Consider the following 26,843-nt stretch of genomic DNA (forward strand, 5'->3'; position numbering starts at 1 on the left):
AGCAATTATTGTTTGTTTTCTCCTTTACAATCATGGCCAAAGCTTTTACAGTTCAGTCTTTTCTCAGGATGCATGTTTCTGTACCTTCTCCTCATGATTTTCTCACTGGGTCTTAATATTAAAGATTATCTACAGACCAATCTGCAGTTTCTCTGAGACAACAGTAATTTCTACAATTAATTTTTCATCTGTTTGAATAGCTTTTACATCACAGTTGAAAACTAATTCAATAGCAAACTTATTGCAGGATTAGGACTTCAGAAAATAATGTGAATGTTGATTAAGAACATGTACATTTCCCTTGAGGGTGTGAGATTCTTGTTTGGTTTTCGGTGCTAGAGTAAACTCTAGAACCACATTTCTCACAGAAGCACAAGATAACTGCCTTAAAAACCTAACCTCTCTTTAGCATTTGGAGCCTCTTTTTAGTTCTACTAAATTTTAACAAAAAATTCAGAAGAATTTAGTGTGAAGCAAGACAACATTTTTGAAAAACAGCATTTTGTATAATTCTAAACTAGAACAGCACTAGTCGGGCATCTAAGGACCATGCAAAGGTCCTGGTGACAGAGAAAGGTTACACTTATTCAAGTATCTTCTCTGTAGCAGAGCCATGAGTTACTAGGAAAAAACATTTTGGTAAGTGAGGAGAACTGATAAGAAATGAAAATGCTCAGCATCTTCCATCCTGCCATGCAACCAGAATGTGAAGGGAAGGTCGAAATCAGTGACCTGACAAAATCACTGAGCTGTACCAAGAAAAGTGGGTACACCAAGTGGTACAAGGCTATTGGTCTTCCCCAGCTTAGTTCAGTTGATATGGCTATGAATTTCTCCTTGCCTCAAGCCCTGGTTTATACAAAGTTGGGAAATGTTTTAGTCTAGTTTAAAAAGAAATTTGAAATAAAGCTGAACTATTCATTAAGCTAGATGACAGTATTTGCCACAACAGTCTAACTATCAGTATTTCATTTAATACACATTTGAACAATTCAATCAGTATTTTATGAGAAGGCCAATTTGAAAATAGGCAGTGTTGGCTTTGTTTATTAATAAAAATGTAACTGCATAGCAGACAATTTCACAGGAGTACAAACATTGGCTACTTTTTCAAGAACAATTTGCTGCTTTGTGTATAGTGTCCACCTCATTTATATTTACTTCAGGTAACCAGGTATATACAATACCAACATGTCTGTTATCAATTTTCTACCAAAACAAGAAAGAGGGAGCCTCTGTTCATAGGCACTACTTTATTAGCATCTTAACAAAATATTTGGAAAATCACAGTAGGTAGGAACAATGTTCTCAGTAGATGAGTTCAGGTTTACAAACATTTCTAGAAAACCATTTTGCTGTACTTACTGTGTTTTCACACACCAAAATTCTCTCTGAACCACATACTCATTGTGTATGTTGCTGGAACCCACCTGCCATTTGAACTCAGTTTTCAAGCAATGTGATTTCCATTGAACTTTATTACCTAATATTTGTCCACTATGGGGGGGGTGGAAGCTGATGGGGAAGGAAGGTGGTGGGGGAAGGGAAGAGAGAGGGAAGGACTAGGGTAGAACAAATGGGAAATACCTTTAAGAGCGCAGATAACTGACAGTAAAATATATGTTCTTTGGTTAGCAAGCAGAAAAAAAGGAAAGGACTTGCATACATGATAGATACGCACTAGCATTCTAAAGCAGAAGACAAGAATGTCAAGAGTGTATTCTTTCCCCACTGCCAGATGGAAGGGCTATTATTATAAATGAAAGGCAGCAGTAGTGGATGCCAGGCACTTTTGTTGTGTGCCAGATTCTGAAGTCCAGATGTAAGCAGGTTACCCCTGGGACAGGACAGGCTTCAGCTCCTGCAGCAGAACAGAACCAATCACAGTTTTCTCAGTGTTTATGATGAGCTGTGCTGTAGAGCTCTCCTTCAGCTCCACTGTGACTAGCATCAGTGACCCACTGTGCACAGTCTTAGCTGCAAACCTGGAGGGAAAAGGAAAAAAAAAAAGCAAAGAGAAAAATCACTGAGGATCTTAAGGTCAAAGACTGCTAATGTTTCTTTCTGCAAGAGTTAAATTAGCTCAAATATAATAAAATACTTCTAAATTCATAAATGCATTTCAGGGGATAAACCATAACACCTCCCACAAATTCTTCAAGCATAATTTATGTAAATATTTTTGCATTTTATAAGGGCAAAGAAGCATCATGCAAAATTTTGTATTTAGGAGTACAAACTAAATCTTATTTAAATAATTTTTAATGTAAATATTGATTCTTCAATATTCATACACACTGACAACCTGACTACAGCTGTATAGAATTTTCAAAGGGTTTTCATTAGTTGGTGCCCCAAAGACAATACAACTATGTTAAATGTAGTAGAACATATATAAAAAGCCAAACTATTGTACTTACAAAAATATGTCTCCTCCCGTAATCCCAGAAATTAATTCAAACTAAAACCAGTCAAAATTATAAACATATGAAACAATCACTTTGAAATGACAGTAGCAGCAAGACAAAGTTATTCTATTTTTATCTCCAGAACCACAAAAATGTGGCCAATATTTTTAAACATTTTATAATTATTAAAAATCCTACAAAGGAAATAAAAAAACTACTAACCAATCAGACAGACAAAAGTTAGGACTAATGCACCATTACTAAATTCCAAGACATGAAGAACCCACTAATTACATGGAATTAGAAGCAAAACTAGCCTTTTAAGCACCACAATTGACTGAAAAGCCATTTTAGGCACAATGAACTTCTGTCAATCCTGTTAATTCATTCTGTGTGCAGAGCCAGGCCCAAGAGACAGGAAGCAAGGATGGCAACAGCGTCCATCTTTCCATCTTCCACCAGGAGCACAACATGCTCTCCCCGCTTCTTGGTTACTTCTCAACAACAAAGTTGCTGCACATGGGCTTTTGAAAACACTAACAAGTGTAGAGCAGGTCTGTAACCCCGTCTGACCCCACTTTGCAGGGCCAATCTCCCCTCCTCTTTCTGAATGACACGTGTCTGAATCAGAGCCATCTGCCTCAATTTGCGCAACATCTTCAGTCACAATAGGACCCAGTTAGCCCTGACAACAGCTCACAATACAGAAAAATCAAACTGCTGCGCTGACAGCACGCTGCGGGCTATTCAAGAGCAAACCAACTGGTCAGTGTCTCCTGTCTGACAATCAGCATGGGCCTTGCAAAGCGCCTACCCAAGCCCTTGGGGATCTGTTTAATTACCATCAACATAAAGGAGGGAGTTTATCGGGAGATACTCAAAAAACTTCACTCCAGACTTAATTAAAATATTAGCCACTTAAGCAGGAAGCAGGTTCTTTTTAAACGAGAAGTAATTTCTGTCTTTTTTTTTTCTTTTTAAACTAAGAATATCAAAATCTCATAACACATTATACTAATTAAGGAAACATGAGGCACTTTTCTAATGTCACCCATCATAGGTCAATCTATTTCTTTTGTCTGGATTACTGATACATTCAAAGACCTCTCTTTTTAATAGGAGGTTATAAAACAATATTACTAGTACAAAAATTACCTACTTAGCTAGTTATATCAATGATTTTATCTATTTATGCTGCAAGGTAGAAGATGAATATTTCTCTTGTTGACTTCGACAGGGGGATAATTATAGAAACAATAGTCTTATTAGTCACTTTATTTACTTAACAGTTATGCCTTGGGACAACACAGAAGCAGATTATCTCTGAGTATGCGCATAAATAGGTTGCTAGTTGGCACTCCTGCTGTGCTTCATAGCCCCGAGGCTTGATTTTACCCTCTTTTATCAAAAGCTGAAAGCGATACAAAGTCAGCGTTCTGGGAAAGCCAAGGTGGTCCAAAGCATGAGAGATGAGTTTTGTGCTGATATTTTTACATGTGAATTTGCAAAATCACCTAGGGGATCAACAGTACCTTTCCATAGCCCTGAACAAACCACACAAAATCAATAAAATGTGAGTTTGTATGTGGTTTGCAAGATGCAAAGGGCCTGATACTCAGGTAATTTTACAAAGTGTTAATACGCATAACTAGCAGCAGCTAATCAGCTTCTATCCATGGTCACCGATGAAGGAAGAACTGGACCGCAACAGGAAGACTTATTTCACCATTAAAAATGCATGTATAGAAGAGAACCACTCAGCGGGTTTACTGTTGCTTCTGAACTTTGGAAACCAAAATCTGTTCCTTAGAATAGGGAATATAATCTAGTTTCTAAGGAGAGTTATAAATACACTTGTATAATCTGTAAAACTGAATACAATTATAACAGGATGGAGCAGTTGGCACTGCCAGTAAAGCTGGTTTGTCAGTTATTTAGATGTTTTAAATACACTGTCATTGAAGGATTTAGTTAATAGCTGTTTTTTCAACTAAATACATGCTACTGCATTTACGTACTCTTACCATAAACCCTCAAGAATTTTCAAAAAAGGTGTGTTGTGCTCAACTAAATAACTAGGGAAGCCCAGAAAGGCATGAAAAAAATCTCTCAGCAGCAAAAAATTAATCACTAATAACATGTGCTCACTCTCAGTGAGAAAATTTCATTTTCTTCTTGATAATTATTACCGAGTCAGTAATAATTTTTCACTTTGTAGGTTAGAATTTGAATTAAAAACAAACACAAATCCCCAAACTAAACCAAAAAAGACAATAAACCAACATGAAATTTGGCTTTAAGAAGCCTTGAAAACTGCACTGTGATACATTTAAATCCAAGATGTACATTGATTGACTGTAGGTCCAAAAGAATGAATTTGTCCTGTGGACAACTCTAAACATAAGACATGTATTATGGGCATGGTTCTGTTGCAACAAAGGATCCATCTGTAAATATAAAAAAAATCCCAAACAAACAATAAAAAAACCCCAAAAAACCAAAGCAAATGAGAATGCATCTGGAAAACAAATCCAAATATTTACTAATAGCTTCAAGATGTCTGTTTCTGCTATGATGCAGTATTTAATTCTGTGATAATATTGATTCTAAATCTGATTTTACAACATTACAACATTCAGGAACATTTGCAGCTGTTAGTATTTTTCCTGTTTAAAAAAATCAAGACAGATTGGAACAAAAAATGTGAGAAATATTTGCATATTCTGAACGTTTACAATTTATTTTTTTTAGAAAGAATGTTAAATATTCTGAGCATATGTGACATGCAAAAAAAGAGAAGGAGTTAACACATTATTTTTATATAAATGTAGTACCTAGCAGTAGATAAGGAAATATACATTAAGAAACAAATTCAGCACCAATGAAGTACTATATATTTTTAGAAAACAACTCAGTCTTTCAGGAGTTAAAAATAAAGCATACAGTCTCCGTGACTTCCAATGAAAATAAAATTTGTTCATGATAACCATAGAGAAAAATTTGATATATAGTTGATATAAAGAGAAAACACAGAGTGTCAGATACTAAAATGTGACAGCATTTGCCAAACACTGACTTTGCAATGATGACTAGTCTGAATACAGACTGGGAGTAATTTTCTCTTTTTTTGTAGACAAAATATAGCTACTATAAAGAGATGCATTTTTGGGGGGAAAATTTCAGTGGCAGTGAATATACAACAGCAGACTGACTCACTTAAAACCTGCTGGTTAAAGTTCAACATCTGAGAAAGTAAATTTACGCCTGGACAGTCACTATCAGATTATGAATAAGTGCAAATCGGGATATTTACAGCAGAGCCGGGTTCGTTACACATAATTCAACAGCATTAAAACACACTCTCTCCTGTCCAGTGCTTTTCTTCCTCTTTGATTTTTATATTCAAGCTAAATTTTCTTATTTTTCTGTTCTACTGCTTACCACAAAGAGTGACAATGGCCCATGGAGGTTAAAACTTTTTTTTTCCTCGGCCCTTTCTTTAAATCTTGTACATGAAGCCTTCAATTACTGCCTGCTGAAGCAGACAGAATCCTATTAGTAAGGAAGACAATCAGAAGATGCAATGCCCTGCCCTAGCTGTAGAAAAATAATTAGTCCAAAGCTGACAAATGTGTAATCAAGTTATGCAATGAATATATTCAAAGGGAAAAAAAATACTGCTGTGAATTAGTCTTCAATTTGTAAATATAAGAATGAATAACTACAAAGGAGCTTCCAGCATGTCAACTGGACAACAAAGATCCTTACACTTATAGTTTCAGTACTCTGAATCTTCGTATTGCTCTGCTATGTACAGATTTCACCTTATAAATAACAACTCATCTAAAAATTGGCTACTTGTATTTATTTGCATTAAAAAAAATTACTTGTATTCATTCTCTGAGTAAGTCTTAGAAGGTGAAAAGGAAGTATTTGGGTATTAGTTCTGACCTGGGGATAGAGAGAGCTTAATAGTAAAACTGTAAACACAAACACTCCCACAAAAACAAGGAACTTAATCTGGTGATTTTTAACATTGGTTACTACTAATAAAATTTGATTGCTATTTACCTTAAAAATCATATTTCGATAATGTGACTTTCTTTTTCACTGCATATTTAATGCAATTTTAACACTATCTCTGAACAAATTGTTCAAAATACTTAATTCATTAAAATAATGTAATTATTTTCCAAAATTATCTATTTTTCCAGGGGGTATAAAATATCAAAATTGTAAAATAAACTGCAGTCAAATGTACATATTTTTACCATGTTTATTTGTATTGCCAAAATAGATTTTACGTCTGTCCTCAGTTTCCAGTAAGCACCTGCACTGTACCTCTAACAAAAATGCAGAAATGCAAGTGAGTAGTCTGAACTTACTGTCCGATACACAGCACTACTCCACATGTTCAAAAAAATGCTGCATGAACTTTTTATCATCTTCCAAATTTATCATTAGTTTAAAAATATCAGCATTTTTATATGTAGGTATTTATATCTCCTCCCTTAAACTTCAATGAGCTAAGAGCTTGAATCAAAATATTTGGTCCTCCCACCGTGAAAATTTTAACTGCAATACTTGATCTATTTTGTTTTTTCATATACTTCACTCTTTCTTTTTTTTTTTTTTTTCCTACAGAATTGGACATTTAATATGATACATGCTTGAGAATTACACTCAGTCTATTTTTAAAACAGGCTATAAATTTGAATTTGCAGGAAAATTATTTAATTTCAAGAAAGTAGATTATTTTATAGAATGATATTAAAATATTAAATATTAGATACTCAGAGATCTTTACAATCAAAGACAGTCTTCTGCTCAGTTAGTTCTTAAAGTGTTAAGCATTTTCTGTTTAAATAACTGGCTCAAAGGGCTCCTGTTTGTTTTTCAAAGAAAATGCTGCACATACTTATCACTTTATACCATTCAGATACAAAAGCAGTGCTGTCCTCTAGTGGAGAGCAAATAAACCAGGCTAGAACAATCTGTTCAGATAAAGAGCGTATCTAAAATGACTCACTCACATACTTTTAATGTTAAGACCAAATTTAATTTCCTAAAGTTATTTTAAAATCTTGCAATTTGCATATAAGCTCCTTAATACATTTATATATATCTATGTGTTAAGGGCATTAAAATGATTCTGTGTGAAGGCATTCTCTTGATCAAGTATTTTACACCAGTTATTTAAAATCTTGATATGATGATAACACATGAAAACAGTATTAGTATACTCAGGGCCCTTTTGTTAGCAGAGAGAAAATTTCAAGCTTTTGGAACATTAGGATTTGATTAAGGATTTGATTAGGCTTGATTAAGGAATAATGGTAATAGGAAGAGTAATATGAGGAACCACAGAATGAGTACTTTCATACTTATAAAATTCAGTTCTGTTTTCCTCTATTAATAAAAAAATTAACCTAAGAATAGTTACTAAGCAGAAAGACTTCTAGTTCTGCCTGTTTAAAGAAATATAATTAGTTAGCCTAGCTGGGCTTTTTTTTTCCTTTTTTTTCTTTTTTTAAATAAAGAAAACAAAACCAAACCCTCAAAAACAAAAAGCTGGAATTACTTCCATCATAAAGCAAGAAAACATTAGGAGTTTAAAAGTCCTGCTTAAAATAAAAGATGAAATAATGGTGGACATGGATATACTACTATTCCATTTAAAATTCTGTCTCCTACACCTAAGGACTACCAGAAAAGCTGTTTTGCCTAGGCTATTTAGTTCTCTAATTAATTCCTACTTGAGAGATTATGAAGCAAAATCAAAGCTGCATGCCTGTTACAAGTTTATTTACACAGCTACCCACTGAAGCTTTCTAGAAGAGTAGAACAGGAAGACTGAGCCCCTCAGCTAAGGAACTACAGAAGCAAAACAGTCTTAGGTAACTGCATCAAAGGAGCTACTTTGCAGGAGCAGATGTTGATTTCACTTCCTTGGAGCTCTCCAACAGGCTAACTGCTTAGTAAAAAATCTTAGAACAGGTGTGCTTGCACACAGAACAGAAAAGGCCTTTAAAAAAGTCTTTGTGGATTTATAGACCTGTTTATCAGCTACTGACAACATATACTCTGATTCAAGCGAATAACTATAAAGAATTTATATTTCTCAGAAATTTATACATGGAGTTTATCCTCAATAGATGGGTATTTTTCTTTCCAGCAGACATGTTGGAAGCAGATGCAGTTGTTAGGTTGTTATGTTAAGGTGATGGGGTCTGATTACTAACTTTCTGCCTTAGAATTCTTCCAAATTTAGTGCAAATTGGAAGATGACATACACAGAAAAATTTTCCAGGTGGACCCCATTAGATGGAGTTTGGTTCAGTACAAATGTACCTACACAAACATGCCATGGCATACCCTTTCTCCCCACATTAAGTGTTGCTGGATTAAAAAGATGTGGGGAGGATAACTGATTACTAACCACGACATTCTCTGATAATCAAAATTGTCTGTAAACAAAACCCTCTTTCCTTTGAGAATCAGTCTGCCAATATAGTATAAATGGGACATGACAGGTTGCAAAATGATAAAAAGGGGTGAATACAAACCAGACTGTCAAGCTGATGCATGGGGTGAGAAATAAAGGCTAGTGAAACACAGTTTGGATTTCTGTATTTTCTGGATTTTGAACATTTTATGCAAGTTTCTACATTTGGTATTGTTGTTTTCATATTACTCAGAGTATGATTCTCACCAAGTGCAGTGTGTCTACTGTCATAATAAATGATTTACACAGTATGTTTCTGATTTTGCTAAAGGGTAGCAATACAAGCCTTCACAAGACAGGGGGATGATATTTTACATCTTGTTCAATAATTGCTTATTCAAGAAATCAGATAGTGAAGGTTACACTAAGCAATGTACAAGCTCTGAAGAAACTAACAGCAAGCTCTCAAGAAACTAACATATCTACAAGGTTCAGTAAAGTGTCCTTAAAAGTGTAGGTCTCTGAACTGCACAGTCACTGCATGCACTGCAGCGCTTGAGCTAGGTTAGACCTGCCCCAGCAATGAGCAGAAATGCTGTTTCATGCTTCTTTGTTTAAAACTTAGCTTGCTTGCTGCTAATTCAGGTGTCCACTATGACACCACTAAGAGATGAGAATCCTCCCTCTGCAAGTTCTGGTCATGTCTAGGAAGAAGAGATGGATGTTAGTACCGCCACTTTTTGCGACTGTATTGGAGAAAGACATTAAAATCCCTATCTTAAAATGTGAAATGGCTGTTCTGAACACTTTAGAGCTTCGTTGTTGAAAGAGATTTGATTTTCTCCAAACCCGCAGATTGTCCCGTATTGGGTTGTTGAAATTATAGAATTGACCACGTGAAATTTGAGGACTGAAATTAATGCTGTTGTGTATCTCAGAGGGCAAGACAATGGTTACAGCCATCCTGATGAACTGTAGAACAAAGATATGTATATGACACCATGCTCACTTTCTAATACTGCTACTTCCTGTTTGCAATTGAGGATTCCTTCACGAATACAACAGCAGCAACAAACTAGTGCAATGGACTATTAAATAAGTTGAGGTCAACTAAACTTCATTCTTCATTATCCACCCTACTAGCTTCAGAGTTTTATCTCACTGACTGATTGGGCAATGCACAGGTGGTCTTCAAGAATGAAAACAGTGGAAAAGATGATCTATTTTGCACCACTTTTAGAGCCATGGTCATTGAAATAAGTAATATTCTGTAGTATGATGCATCCCATTTAGGAAATGCTTTGGGAAGTAGAAGGTAGAGAGGTAGGTAGTTGAAGATGGCCTGATTCTCCATCCCATTGCACATTATACTCTGACGTCAATAGAAGCACACAAGTATAAAACAAAATTAGAGTGAAGAAGTAAATCCAGCTTGTGATCTTTGCTCTGAACAGATTTTTCTGCCATATGCTGCTGCCAACACTTTAAAAGCTTTACCATATTTTTCTTGGTAGAGTGAAAAAACACCTTCTCTGTGTATTTCCATTACTTTTTTTCCTAAGCCAATTTAGCCTGAAACACCTCTCCTTCATGTACAGGGTCTTATGTAATAGTAGACAATATTTTGACACTTTCTAGAGGATTATGAGAGCATTCAAGTCTTTATAAGATTCAAGTTTGCAACTAGTCTTTTCATTCTATCACCACCTGTTATCTTTTGTTATAATCAAAGTGAAGCAGATGATGACTACCTATACTTGTAGGAGATGAAAATGAATAAAGGAGGAAGAGATCTGAGGAACTTTTAGAATATTTGTCTGAGAAGAATAAGCAAGACGTTGAAAGTAACACTAGCATGGAGGGCATTTCTGGGTAAATAAGGCTTGTGTCAGTTAAATAGAATATGACTGAAAATCTTGAATAATGCCTTCATCTCATCATATTTTGAAATAGAACAGCCAGGATTTCTTTGTTTTTGTTGTTGTTGTTATTGTTGTATCTAAAGCAATGAATGTTACTGCCCAAGTAGAGACCAGGAGCTCAAGTGATGTTCTATAGAAGAATCAACTTTGAGGGAATAAATGTCCTCCATTATGTACCCTCTTATCTTGAAGACAGAACAACTCCTAATAGGCTTTGTCCACTGACAACAAGCAGCAGACATACTTCAACTGAAAAATACTTGTTCCCTAAAGGTAGTTATTCAGAGTGATTTAATTCCCTGCAGGAACAAATACTTTTCTTTCAGTGTCTTTGTCTTCAGATATTCAAACAGTGCCCTCACTTGTGGTCTGAACCAAAAGACAGAAGCTGGGTGCCTCAGCTGACTCTTTAAAACTTTATCAACACCAAGTAACAGTTCTTAGAACATTAAAAGAGCTGTGGATATTCCAACAATTACGCTAATCAGTCTTGTGAAAAAGTATTTTAAGAAAAAAAAGAACTCTTCTTTTAGAAGTTTTAATATTTAAGAAAACACATTTCCAATTCAAGAAAATCTCTCTTTTGAAATGTATTTCACATTCTTGCTTCTAGAAGAAGCCTTTTATAATTGAAATAATGTTTCCACTTATTACCAAAAGCAAGAAAGATCAATACATAAAATAGCTAAATCCTATTAAGAACGTGCAAATGCATTTCATGTTGTCCTACAACGCCCTGTAATCTAAGCCCTTGAATAAACTCCATTGAAGATCAGACAACTACTCTAAAGAAAGCAAAATAGTACAGTAAATTTATTTTTCAAATAATAAATATTTACCTGCACCTTTGTCTGCTTATATCTGTCTGTAACTATATGCTACCAAGTTAAAAATTCTTGCAACTATCACTTCAAATAAAAACCAGTCAGAAAAGACAGTTTAAAGCAGAATCAATTATGTCACCTGGTATATTTGTTCTACATTCATTTAACAGTTAAGTTATTACACTGTAACTAAGCGCACAAATTTAGTAGCCACATGGTAAAGAGAGAAAAGAAATGCATTTAAGAAAGTGTTGCTACATTATGATATGCTCAGATATATAGCCGATGTATTTGACATTTGTTTTCACTTACTTCATTTTTCTTTGGTGACTGTATGCTACTCTGTTGATATTTATTTCAAGTATTTACTTTTGAATCTTCATTATATTTGCTCTAAGTGTTTTTGCTTGGTGCAAAAATAAAATCCTAATAGGGTTATTAATTTAAGGACCAATAATTGGATTCCACCAGCATGACAACATCTTCAGCATGAATGTGAATATGTTTAGACTGAAAGAAACCATGAAACACACCTGTTCATGTCCATTAGATACTCTTGCACTTGTATTAAACTGTACAATTTCATTTTGAATGAGTATATTGCATTACCAGGCAATACAATTTTTTTGGCATTAGCCATCATTAAGCAGCAATACTCAAATTGGGCATGACCAACTAATAGGTTAATGTAATTTATGCTGCACAATGCAGAATGCCAGTTAAAAAACAGTACTTATTTTTCTGTGTAAAAAGACTTCTTCCAAGAAGTCAGCTGAAGTAGTCCTCACAGAACAGCATGATGAACTAAAAGTTTTTGGATGTAATTTTTTTTTCTGCAATATCACTTGCAATAAAACAAGACAAATGACAATCCTATAAAAATTAGAAAATTCACTTTTCTTGTATTTTTATTGAATCCATAACTGTTTAGACAAGACAAAAGGTTACTGTTTGTTATTCTGAAATTGTGTATCAAATAAAAGTCACAATTCTTGTATCCATGAGACTTCTGCCAGAAAAATTTGATTTTGTTTCCTCTCATGACTGAGTTCATTTAATCCAAACATGTTTCCCTTAGATACATATACGTATACATCTATATCTATCTATATCTATATCTATATCTATATCTATATCTATATCTATCTATCTAAACTATTTTGGTAATTTTTTTCAGCATTTTGGAAGGATTAATTATCTAATATCTATCTCAAATATTCATTCATGTGAACCTAGGATTTACTTTAATGATGAATCATTACTGTTTTAAAGATTAACAGGTTTATCACAGTATCAATTAGGTAATGTTCCTGCTCAGTAAAGTCTAGGTAGAATTATGACTACATAATATCTGTGAACTCCATTTACTTATGGTGAAGCAAACAAAGGACTGTTTTCTAAATGCTTATCAACTGCTGGGCATTTCTCAAAGGCCACCTAAATTGTTATAAATTATATGTTTTGCTTGATGGATTATTCTATAATCTATTCTATAACTATTCTAGCAGACTGAAAACATTGTATTTTGAATCTAAGAAATTAAAGAAGATTTCATGATGTTCTGAAGCACTCTGAATACTTCAGCTTGTCCCAAACATGCCTTTAAGCACTGTCTCTGAAGGAGTGTACCTAACAGTAAGTGCATCTTCAATATATTTACTGTTATAGACTCTGTTGTGGAAAACTTCCCTTAAAAGAAACCAAAAGAGCAAAAGAAAACACCATCAAATTAGAAACTTATCTACAACCAAGAAATGTGTGGCTGAGCTAGGAGCTAGGCTGTTATTTTAGGGAGCCTTTTTGAGACTCAGTCAACAAAACAATCCATGCCTATGCGATAAGTCTCATGTGATAGGGTAAAGATGGCGAGCACCTGTAGGCAGCAGACACTTCAGTCTCTCTTGATTGACACTCTCACCTAGTCTTTGAATTGATGTTGAGAACACAGGCTATACAGATCCCTCAGGGATGCAACAAATGAGGACTCTTTCATGGAGGATCAGGTGTCAACAGTGACAATCATTTCAGTGCAATTGCACTAGCTGTGCCATGTTTTTATGGTGAAACAGAATTTTATCATTAACCGTATCAAATACATAGGAAAATCCAGCTGGGTTAATGTTAATACAATGCACTACAACTGCCCAGCAATGCAAAAGAGACTACATCCAACAATATCAGGTTATTAATCTTGTGTAGGCTACAGAATTCTCACCCTTTCAAGCAGCCATCTCAGTCAGCAAAATTTCAAACAAAAGATTGTTGTTTTCTTTAAAGGAAGATACTTTGCTTTTATTGAATAACAAAATTCGGGGGACTAGAGATAATTCTGAATTTAGTGAACAGTTTTAGTAGATGGTAAGGGAAATGTATTAATTTTCTTATTTCAAGACCAGGTTAACCTGTTTATTCCTGCCACAAGTGAGAAGCCATACAGATTCACAGGACTAAATATTTTGAGTCAATCACATCAAAAGCTGTCATTAACCAACAATTGCATCAATTCCACTCACATTCTGTATCATAGCATTTGGATGAAATGGATTAATCTACAAGTAAAAACTGGAAATTTGACAGGGTCAATGACTTTCCTGGCTGATAATTGTTTTTGTTTGCAGATATATATGTAGGAAAGTAAAAAAATAATGTAGGAAAACAAGTTGCTCCTCACAGATGATAAAACTAGAGCAGGCTACTTACTATAGGAAACAGAAACAAAAGTTAAAAAATCCCCCAAAACCTTCTTGAAAGTACTGTGCTCTAAAAGGCTACCTCTTCCCTTTAAAACAAAACAAGGGATGGACAATTTCCTCTAACTGCGTACAGTAAAGTCTAGACAGTTCTATACACACTCAATTAATGAGCTGCAGAGCACTTAGTCTCAAGTTACTATCTGCTTAGTATTATATATTTCAGTATAATTTGGTAGCTTCTTCCTTAAAGGTATAGGTAATAAAATTTTCTCCAATATTATCAAATGTTGATGAATTTTGAACTAACAAATTAATATTAAAAGACAGTGGTACTTTAAATAACAAACAATCTTACCTGTGTATGTTATCTTGACCAGAAGGAACTACACCCAGGTTAGCTGCTTTCACTACTCTCTCAATTATTACAAGTCTAGTAGAGTTCTGTGGAGCAACAGCTATTGTAGTGGATGTCTCATTCATTCCTGTCAGCATTCCTGAAACATTAAGTATTTCATTATGAATACAGTAAGATTTGCTCTCTTATTAAGCGTTAAACCAAAACAGTAGACATATAAACAAAAAACAAGGCATTAAAAGTTAGATAATTTATCAAGAAAACCATTTCATAAGAACTCACATAATTACCTTACTTTAATGTCTTACTTGCAATGACCTACTATCAGAAACGAATTAGTAATAGCTGAACAATGACATGTGTGATACTAACGCAACTGTGAAACCAAGGTAGTTTTTTTCTCATAAAAAGCTTAATTTAAAAGAAGAATGCAAATGCAGAAATTAAATATTAAGTAAAACTAATTTGGAAAGGTCCAGCTTAAGTAAGAACATATATAAAGATCCTTTATAATCTTTCAATCATACATTTAATTATAATTCCATATCCAATTGCTAAAAATTATCTTTAAATTCAGATAGCAGTAATTGGTTCAATGTAGTTATTTAAGAGAAAGTCAGCACATTAGAAACTGGTAAATTCAGTTAGCATCCAGCTCTCTAAAATATCAACATAAAGAATTTGAGTAAAATTATTTGACTATGACTACAAAATGGAACAGAAACGTAAAGATTACATCCAAACATATGATGAAGAAGAAGTACAGAAGGATATGACATTCAAGGACATTTTAACAAAACTCATGCTTTTCTATCAATATCCATTGTTTAGAAGAATGATTTGTTAGATGCTCATGTTGATTAAAACACAACAGTAACTACAACTTAACACTGTGAGTGCCTTTTTACAGTATGTTGAGAAGCTGAAAATGCAGACAAACAAAGGAGCACGGTACTTCAGGCAGAAATATGAAGCATCTGAAGCAACACTAACAATGAAAACAACGTAAAAGTCTCAAAAGGCCAATGTTTTAGGGCTGCACATACAGTTCTAACCCAGAGGAAACAGTAGTACCAAGATGCTTAATAAGAACAATTAAAAAAATAAATCCAGCATTTTATTGCCCCAGAATGTGCTGCTGTCACAGAATAAGAAATATGAAAGTAAAAATGGAACAGCTGATGAGTAAATAATAGGATATTAGTTACTTAGGAAAGAGAACAAAAATCGTCATCCAACTTTTATAACAATCAGATTTATCTCGAGTAGAACATTCTATTTCAAATTGTTTAGCTATTAGGCAAAAGCTTTTCAAACTACATACACAGACTAGAACTGCTTTTAAGCAGAGCACGGGGACTGACATAACACTGCTGAGAGATATGTGTACTTATTTAGGATTTAAACCTTCTCCATTAAGCTCTACTGAAGAGCAAATGCTGAATAAATGAACGCAACTATGTTTATGTTAAAAGCCTGTTTCCCGCAGCATGTAATTAAAGGAAATGTTGTACAAAGCCAGTACTTTTGTCAAGCTCCTGTAAATGGAAAGATGGATAGCACTCAGAGAAGTGAATGCATTGCTTCATATTTAACCTTAACACTCTTGTCATTAATGGTTTGTCTAACTTGTTCTATAAAAGACAAGGTACTGCTCCATTGAAGTAAAATTAAAAAAATCAACTAAACCATGCTTTTCAGAACAGAAGATTCATTATCGTCGGCTAATGTATTGGCATAAAGCAAAGTAACATCCTATCAAGTAAGGCACACATTCAATCTGCTTTTTCACCCCCCTTTATTTTTAACTCATGCTGTTTTATTGTTATAGGCAATTTGTACCACTCAGCATGACAGTGTAAACTGAATCAAGATTAATTTACATGCAAAAGAACACTTAGGAGAGCAGCGTGGTAAGCAAATGTATTGTCTCGATTGCTGAGGTGGAAAAGAACCTGGAAATAAAAAAGGCTACTCTAATTAAGGAGCATCAAATATGATTGCTTGGGGTAGTCAATGGCCAGAAAATAGTAAATGTCCAACCATTTAAAGAATTAGCATCCTGCTTGTTAGGAAAACAAATTTTATATATACAATTTTAATAACATTAGGTAAACTATATGTTTACTTAACCAAGATTGGGTTTTGGTGTTGGCTTGGGTTTTTTAAAATGTGATTCAGGTATACATTTCTAAAAAAAGTTGACAAAATTATTTAAAAATATGTCTCTTGAGAGGAAAAAAAATCCTAAATTAGTTTTAATTGCCTATTATAAAAACATCATCATAAAAATTCTGATTAATATCCAGCTATAACAATCACATGACACATTTAATATTGCTTGAAACACAAGAATCCAAGAAAACTCTAGCCTGAGCACAAAGCAGCAACTAGTCTGGGTTAGCCACCTGATATGATGAAATAACTGTATGTATTTTAAATAATAAAAGAAGATTAAATTGGAAAAATTACAGTGATGGGTAACAAGGTATGCTAGCCAGCAAGACTAGTCCTATTCTGAATTGAGGGAAAGTGAGTTTTGCTACTGAATTTCAAAAACAAGAGACAAGTTGAAATCTGGATACAGAGTTCCCAACAGTAAATGTTCCACTCATGCAGCATTCCTGCTATAGCAACTCGACTTCTCATGGGGATGCGATGTAAAACAGGGTATAAAATTCCGAGTCCTGAAGGATCAGAAAAAATACTTGAGCAAAAAGGTAAAGAGTGTTTAATACTATCATTTTAATCCACTCATTCCAAATTGTCAATCACAACAACCGCTAACTCAGCTGCTTTTCCAGGGAACTACTTCACCAGAGGATTCCGAGCTCAGGAAGAAAGAAAAGGGGAGATGGTGCAGCAAAGCTAAGCATATCATGCACAGCATGTGGACAAAAACAGCTTTTGAGGTTCTGCTGCTACCACCAGATAACCTTCACAGACATGAATATTCAATAACCTGTCTGCTCCTCTCTCTTTATGCCATCAGGAAGAAAATGGACATATACAAATGTAACAGACAATGTAAAACAGCAGAGTGTAATTGAATAAAGATGCGTAGCAATGAATTGTCTTCTACATACCAGTATAATACCAGCTATTTTCTCTTTAGCATTCTTATTAGGTTACACATGCAATTTAGATGTAAAAATCCTTAAAACCCATACATATTTTCATTCTCTCCTTGCATTTCTAATATTGTCCTCATTCCTTCAGTATTTTTTAGCTATCTGTTTTGGTAAAAAATAAAACCAGGCATCTCCAGACACAGGACTTGAAACACATTCAAAACCAACAAAACAAAAAAACCCCCAAAAACCAACCAACCAACCAACCAACCAAAAAAAAAAAAAAAAAAAAAAAAAAAAAAGGAAAGATCATGACAAGTGCAAAACAAGTTATATAAATCAGATTCATTTGGAGAATACACGCAAATTGAAGTTAAACACAAAATAGAATAGCATATACCAACTTCTAAATTGCCCTACATTTATTATTGTTATTTGGATTTTTCATTTAGCAAGAACACAAAGTAATTCTTCCCATATGCTACCTGTTCCTAAAGCTTTGTAATAAATACTAATACAAAATGTAGAACTGAGACCTCTGTTACCAAGAATATTCTGATACAGCTGATATCCATAAGAAAAACGATGGAATAGGAAAGGTTTTTAAACCTGTAGTAAATTTGCCAGCCTGCAAAGTCCTGCATCAAAGAATGAATTCAGGAAGACAGAGCACGCGATACAGAAATGCCAAGAGACCTTCATGGATTTACAAATACTTCATATAAACAAATTTTCAAATAGCTTTATTCAGAGTAGCCTTTCTGCTCTATTAAACATAGCAAACAGCTGCCAGATTTATTCAGACAAATAATCAACAACCATAGAAGTAAAATGGCAGAAGAAAAAGGAATTTTGGCAACAACTCCACAGAGGACCACAGCTATTCTCCAAGTACACTTCTTCTATGTGCTCATGGTTCTGTATGGCCAGTCAGGAGGAAAAAAAGCCCTCAGTCACAGTAAAGCATACAAAAACTCTATCAGAATATCAGAAAGCAAGCAAACATAAAAACAGGGAGGGAAGAAGCACAGTAACCTGCCTTCTTTTCACTACAACCTCAGCTACAATTTTTAGAAGGGAACAGTTTAAATAAATGTACTACAGCCTCGTTCAATCACTCACCTTGGTTTGCTGAGCAGGTATAAAGCAGAGAGGCAGGCTTTAGCCAGCAAAGGGTAAGAACAGCAAATAAGTATCAATTGGTTATGAAAACAAAGCACAATCCTAACTTTTCACTGCAGCCATAAGCTTAACTGCAAATTATCTAGACAGTATTTAAACTACTTTCTTAATAATTCAATAACACAAAAGCAAGAAATGCTCAAAAGCAATAACTAATAATACATAACATTACTCATTGGTGTTCTTGACTCCTTGATGGATATACTGAGTTTCTGAGCCTTACAGAGCAATGAGACAGGATCCCATGGGCATATTCTCATCTCAATGTGAAGAGACACACACATGTAAATCCCCATACATTGAGATATATGAGTAAACATTACTACATTTAAGTGCATCCAAAATGTAACCACTTATATTTTAAAATATCCAAGAATCATATCCAAATTAAGGACAGCAGTATTGACTATTCCATTTAACATATGGTTAGGTCAAACCTAAGCACAATTTTCTCTAATTATTTTGAATAAAATATTCAAGTTACTAAAAGCTCTTATGGGGGTTTGTGTCTGGATTAGTATAAGAGACTTAAATTCTTTGAAAACACAGTATTAGTAGAATGCAGAAGTACAAAAACCAGTATTCCAAAAAAAGTAGTTTTTATATATGAAGTGTTTGAAAGCGAAAAGATTAAAACAATCTTTAAAATAGCTAAGGAACAGGTACATTAACAGTATTGAAAATTAGTATTGGAATAAAGAATAGTAAAACCCGATGCAATACCAATGTATAAATGGTTCCTTTCCTTGAGCTGGCATCACAAGTTTCTTTTTTACTCCTGGTAGGAAAGGCATTCACACTTCATGATGGGAAGCCAAAAGTCTTTGAGCCAAAAGACTGTTTTAGGGTAAAGTGTAGGCTTTGATCCTTTAAAGACTGCATCATATCATGGCACATCCTTCTCAAGATACTTTTAAACTACTTGAAATTGTCAGAATGAATACTAATAGTCTCAACCACCTACAACTGGAAGCACCTTCTGTATGCTTGGAAATTGAAAGGTATGCAGTTCTCTTCCCAAGTAAATTTACTGAAGCTGCTGAAGTATTTCTCACCTTGCTCCTTCTTAAAATCTTTCTCTGACATAGTGACAGGCAGGAGCAGTTCTCCAACAGGGGGTTGAATGTTAACATTGAAGTGATCATCCTTTGTGCTAGAAAAGAGAAATTACAGAGAATCAACCAAGTGCTTCAACACAGATTAATAAATACACATATATCAGTTTCAAATTTTTTGTGAAATCATTAAAAAGTATAAGAACTACCTGTATGATTTCTACCTTATAAATCTGAAAGCTAACTTCTTACATTAGTAAACCTGATCCATTTTTCTCCAGTACAAATGTGGTAGGCATAGTCTTGCATTTCTGAAAACGTAACTTTTATTCAAATCAATGTTCATTTGTGATCTACAAAGCATCACACTCAATCTAAATGCTTGCAAAGGTTATTGTGCATTTCACAAATCCTTTGAGAGAACTGTTACGCATTCTGTCATCAGCTACAGCTGTTCTAGAAATAGGGGGTAAACATAGAAAATATATAATTTCAGACAAAAGGATGGTATTGTCTGGAAAAAACCCACAAACAAGCCAAACAATAAATACATTAGTAAAGGAGAAATATTTTTGATAACTTCAATTTTACAGTATTTGGTATAGTTAAACAAAATCACAGAGCACACATGATTAATGTAAAAGCACACTGGAAAACTGCAGAACATTTTTTTAATGGTAGAGTTTAATAGTATTGTGTTTCTATCACTAGAAACACAATACTATTAAATGTTACACATTTCTCCTTAAGAAATAAATATCATAGAGTGAACTTCCTTTCTCTATCCATTCAATTCTCTAAGTTTCCAACTATTTTGTCCGAGACTTCTTCAAGGCTACAGGAACTCAAGACACATTCACCCTGCTATGTTTCATTGACTAACTGTACCATAGGGGATTTGCCTAGCAATTCAGGATCAGTACATCCAGTCAGAATCTTTGTTAATGCTTTAAGGCCTGAGAAATTTTTAGAAAAGAACACTTTCCTTTTTTTTTCTGGTGTATCAAATAGTCAATATATATTGATTGATGATATGCCTCAGACATCTTACTTAAATACAATGATACAATCATTAGAATGGAAAGTACATTTCATCCATTAACATCCATGTTATTTAAATTAACCTAAAATATGTGCTACTGATACTTTATAACTAACTCTGCAATTTCAAAGTTCTGAAACAAGACAGACTGATGGAAAGCAAACACCACTATAGATCAATAATATAGAAAACACATGTGTCTCCCTCCTAAAGATGCAAGACAAGCTACCTGGAAACAGAGAAGCATTTTACAGTCCTTCTTCTCACAATTCTAATACTTATTGTAATTACCCATTTACAAAAGGAAATGCTTAGGAACTAGTACGTTCTTATTTTCTAGCTTCTGATGTGTTATAATTATGCTTATGAGTGCAGTCTCAAGTATGGGCTGTTCAAATAAAATGGGACATTTATGCCAACTTTTCTGAGAACTGCTATTTAGTAAACATATAGGGGAACACTCCCTTCAAACTCCCAGTACTTCCTTTATAAAAAATCATTTATTAAGTGCTGCTTTTAAAAGCTAACAAATTCAAACTTTTTTCCCCCCTGTACTACCTTAAATGCTATCTGTCTCTAAAGTCATTATTATAATAAAAGAGCAGGGATTGTTTGATTATCTAGCCCGATTAAGTGCACAGTAAAATAAGCAAGAAGTATTTTTCTTTAATTTTTCCTTTGAAAAGTGATTAAGAACTCAATCATCTTAGGAGCTGATGGAAGGGTCTTTAATCAACTGCCTCATTAATTTTTTGCTATTCATACCTACTATTTGGACTATAAGACTAACACTTTCAACAATACCTTCATTGACACTGTTCAACTGATTGTTCAACCAATCTTATGTTTCATATTTAAGCAAGATGTACTCTATATAATTTAGCATGAAACAGATAAACCATTTTGTGTACAATGATTTACGTCCTACATCGACTGGAGAGATGCCATTTGTACATAAACTTGACTTATAACATCAATTATTAGATTGCTTTAATGCTTATAACAATATTTCCACAACAAGAAGGAATAAAAGCATGAGTACAGCTTAGATTTTTTATGTCCCTAACTGCTCAAGAGGACCACTTGACACCTCTGCTGTTAACAAACATTCCACTTCCATTTCCTCAAGTGAATAAATAGCTAATATATATTCTTTGATAAAACACGAACTCTTCATAGCCTACAAATAGAAATTCTGATTGCTATTTGTTCTTCAAAACCACTTTGTTCTTAATTTCACTTTAGTCAGCATCTGGGTTACTTTGCATTACTTTAATTCCAGTGTGCTACAGTAAATTTCTTTCTCAGCTACAGAAAATCATCCTTCCTTATAGGTTTTCTTTATCAGACACTTCACAGATTAAATATACAGCTTTTGTTTGTTGATCTGCATCTCTTTTATTACATCTTTATATTAGAGAGCTCATAATATTTAATTTAACAAAAGTTACTTCATAATTCCATAGAACCACAATATGAATGGGCATTAGAAATCACCTGTTTCTATATCCTGCTTAAGCAAGGGTCACCTTAGCTCACTTTGTTCATGGCCTTGTCCATTTGAGCTCTGAGTATCTCCAAAGATGGAGATTTCATCAGATATCTAATGAAGAAATTTGAGAATAAAATTGAGACTTGGAATACAAATACTTAACTTCCCCCAACACCGAGTGAACTAAATTTCAGTGTATTTAACGTATTAATTTATATTTTCAAGAATCTCATTAATAAAAATGATGTTTATACAAAAAATTACATTAACATTTAAAAATCTGCTGGACAACTGGTTCAAGCTGCACTGAAGCATCTCTCAGGTGGTGTTATTTTAACTTTCCTGAAAGACCAAGGTGAAGCAGCTTACCAGAAAAAATACCCAAAGTTTCTCAGGGCAACAGAATGTGGTTTTTGATTTCAAAAATTAAAGACTGTGTTTTCTGGTATTAGCATGTGCAATAAGTTGGTAAGTTACAGCCTTAGAGGAATAATTAATGAGAAGTTCTTGGAGGGAAGCTTTAAAATGATCAAACAGGTGGGGATGTCTGATAACAGTACCTTTCCAACAGTAGCTTGCAAAATCTGTTATGTATTTAATTGTGAACTTATGGGCAAATGATATTACACATCGTTACTCCTACTAACTCCTTAAAAACTAAACTAAACTAAACTGTATATATTATATTTTTAAAAGACTAACATAACTTCCATGACTCAACTGCAAGTATCACATGAATTTATCTTCTGATGCACACATCAAGATGAACAAAAGAGAGACAAAGACAATAATGCTCCCACAGGAACAAAGGGAGACTTATTAGCTCCACGATAACTGACACAGCAAGACTAAGATTCAACCCTTCAGAAGATGCGGAGTTTAAAGATTTCTGCACATGTCTGTAGCTAGCATTTGCCATTTGAAACCCTTGAGTATTCCTTCTCTCCTCTCAGTTTAGTTGCTTTTTTTTTTAAGAATTGGCTCTGGAGGGCTCCTGGTAAAGAAGTTCTCTACCATAACAAAATGCTTTAGAACAGTGATGGCAAAATCTTCTTTAAAATTGAAGTAAATAATGCTAACACTTGTCAATGACTTCTTTTAAAATCCCACAATAGCAGTGGTAAAGTCTTAACTTCCAAAGCTTTTAATAAATTAGTATTCTAATAAGAGTGGGAATATTCTTCTTGCTCTTTATACTATCCTTTTTTGTTTCACTCCCAGCAGCAGCTTGTCCCAGAATATATCTTTCCCAAACCAGCTTACTGTTTTTGTCTTGTATTCACAAAAATCTCCACACATGTTAAAAAAAAAAGAACACGTGAGGAAGAGAAACACTAACAGAGAATTAATTTCCTGCAAAACAAAATATGGAACAGAAAAGTATAGGGGACTTGACTCCTAGTCTTGCTGAAGAAAGGAAAGGACTGCATCCTGCTTTTGCATGAGAAAAAGGCCAAAGCAATAGAACAAATGAAAGCAGTTGTTCATGTCCAGCCTTGTTTTTTCCAGGTCAGTTATTTATCTTGGCATAATTGTGTTCTGGAATAGGGCCAACTGACTACTTTAGAGTAATGAAATAAAGAGAAGAGTACCAGATTGCTTGTCTTACATTTATAAGCAACTAGGTGATCTGCTGACAAAGCACTAGGGAAGGAAACAGCAAGAAAAAAGTGAAAATGCAAGTGACAGTGATGTGAAGAAAATCCTGCATCTCTAACATTAGCTTTTAATATATTCCATAACATATTCCACTACATAATTTTAATCAGATGCTTTTGTGGAAGCATCAACACCTGAATGCAAGCTTGCACTCAACAGAAATACTGACTGCTACCCAACCAACCATCTTCATTTACTTGCTTTGCAGGTAGAAGTTCTGCTTGGCAAGATTTCTACACCAACACAGAGTGAAGTGAGCAAATTTCATGCTGCAAAAAATCTCATCCATTGAAAATAAAATTCAGAGCAAAAGCTTCTAAAGTAAGATGAAACCTGCAGAGAACAGATCGAACAAAGTTTTTAAATCTCATTCACAGAATTTACTTCATTTAAGGAATTGCTAGATTCTGCTACACCAAACTCTTCTGGAGTAATTAGCAAAATGTTTTCTTTATATAGTACAGGACAGATGAAATGAACAGACATACAAGAGTATGTACTCTCCTCATCAGAAAGAGAGGGCCCTTCTCATGACACTGGGACACTAAGAAATGCCAATATAAGGTAACCAGTTAAAAACCTCTGTCATGTCACACTATTTTCCAATTACCTAATTATTTTGAAAAAGAATGAAAGGTACAAAAGCTGTTGCTTTCATTAAATTTTTCTTCTTGGGAGCTCTGCTTGTGTTCTTTTGCACTTAAACCTTGAGAAAACTAGGGAGAGAAAATGCAAAATCAAAACTAGGGGGAGAGATGCATGGTATGGACATCTCCCCTACACCAAACAGTTTCAAAGAAAGCTAAACAACTCCCTGTGTACTTTTCAAAAGAACAGAAAAAAGAAGAGAACCAGGCTCTCCATAACTTAATTTTATCTTTAAAGCTGTGGTTCTTTCATGGTTTTGGGAACAACTAAGGTAATTTGGAAAGAGAGGATGAAAAGAATAAGAAAGAAAAGGTAAAGACAAGCTTTCAATGCTGTAAAAAGGACATCTCCTCTTCACCTTTAGTTATTCATCATACCTACAAAAAATTGGAGATTGGCCTACTGAGTTATACAAACACGGACAGAAATTCATAATGCTAAATACATATACAAAAAATAGAGTAAAGGCATGTAAGGGCTATAACTCTCTGTCTCTATAACCTTCCTTGTCTTTCATTTCAAGGGATTAAAATATTTTCATTACAAGGATCCATGGGCAAAATTCTGACAAAGCAAAGCTCCCATATATTTGTTCAGACATCTCAAAAACTAGTAAACTGAGAGAAAGAGTTGAGAATATCTGAAAAGCAGAGACATGCAAGACAATAATGATAACATAAGTGGTAGGATTGTTGACATGGTGAACACTAGGAGCTCAAGCATTCAACAAAAACCACACTGACATGGAAATTTTAAGATCTGACATGGGGAAAAAAGGAAGTAATTCCAGTGTCAGTGGAGTATTGCAGATAGTCTGTTATATCAAGAATCCATTCCAACCATTTCTCCGCTCAACTGATGCCTACCTGCTTAGCTAAGGCTCAGGTCTCTTACTTGGATGGTGAATATACTAAACTTTAACTAGAATTCAACAAGGTAGCAACCTACCTTGCATATGAGTTAGCCAGTAACAAATTGCTCTAAACTCCTAAACTGTTTATATCCTGCTTGCAAAATGAGAACAAAGTAACACAAAAACAAAGAGTAACATTCAAAAAATCTTTTAAAAGGCTGAGTCCCTCCATTTATTCCTCTTTAACTTTCTGCTTGAGAGGCATTATCATGCAGAACGCCAGAGTGGCTGAAATAGCTGCCTCTGGAAGGAGGTGGCATAAGAAAAATAACAATGAAGATATGTTCTCCTTACAAACACATGCTGTGAACATCCTAATATAAATTCTAAATAAATGCATTAGGCACAGTTTTCAAGTTGAGGCATTTCACCTCACTTTAATTAGATGTGTGATCTTGGTAAGGTTTGCTTACAAAAATAGTATTTGGGCAGGAGGTCTTTCAAAGCTCATTCCTTTGAACCTCTATATTGCAGATTCTCCTTCATTGTCCTTGACTTGTACAACAAATTCAGAAAAAGATCTAAATATTTTATGACTCATGTTAGTTTTTCTCTTTATACAGTTTGTATTTATCGAACCACTAGTATAACAGCACATCCCTAAGCTGAAGGGTAGTGTTTGCTATGCAAAACACACAGTCCATGATTGGCATCTAAGACCAATTGATCTACCCATTACCACTATGTCCCTACCCCCACAAGCTTTACTACAAAGCTATTGATTTAAACACTGCCGATCGGTTTCCATTTTCTGATTTTGGGCAGGCCAATTAAGAAAGTGAGTAATTGTGATTACACTGCTTCAGGATCAATTACATTTGATGCAAGATAAAGTGCTCCTCTTAGAACAATGTAAAGAAAATTCTTATGATCAGGAACACTTTCCTGCTGAACATGCTTCTAGCAAAAATGTAAAATAACTGACAACATCTTTCATAGAGATATGTTAATAGGAAATACGAGAATATAGACACCTTTGTGCGCACATTATTTCAACTACATTTTGACAAACTTGTAGAAGTCATTCCTTCTTTTGGATAAAAGCTTTTTGAAAAGTATAAGAAGTTACAGAGCATGCAGCTGAGTTATTTTAGACATTGCTCCCAAAACATCACACTGCACAGTTTCTTCAGT

General features: G+C 34.3%; 1 protein-coding gene across 2 annotated transcripts in view; it reads right to left on the bottom strand.

Annotated features, from left to right (window-relative positions):
• Nucleotides 1-1,069: 1,069 nt before the first annotated feature.
• AP3B1 (adaptor related protein complex 3 subunit beta 1) overlaps nucleotides 1,070-26,843 on the bottom strand; it is a 152,829-nt gene continuing 127,055 nt past the window's right edge. Inside the window, exons 25-27 of one of the 2 annotated variants that reach the window (XM_030968838.1) lie at nucleotides 19,956-20,053; nucleotides 14,648-14,786; nucleotides 1,070-1,985 (exon numbers count right to left, since the gene is read on the bottom strand). In XM_030968838.1, the coding sequence (XP_030824698.1) occupies nucleotides 1,832-1,985; nucleotides 14,648-14,786; nucleotides 19,956-20,053 (391 nt within the window). In that variant the 3' untranslated portion in view covers nucleotides 1,070-1,831. The remainder of the gene's footprint in view (nucleotides 1,986-14,647; nucleotides 14,787-19,955; nucleotides 20,054-26,843) is intronic. The other variant, XM_030968839.1, reaches the window with a different exon arrangement.

The sequence above is a fragment of the Camarhynchus parvulus genome, chromosome Z (genome assembly GCF_901933205.1).
Source record: "Camarhynchus parvulus chromosome Z, STF_HiC, whole genome shotgun sequence".
Taxonomy (NCBI): Eukaryota; Metazoa; Chordata; class Aves; order Passeriformes; family Thraupidae; genus Camarhynchus; species Camarhynchus parvulus.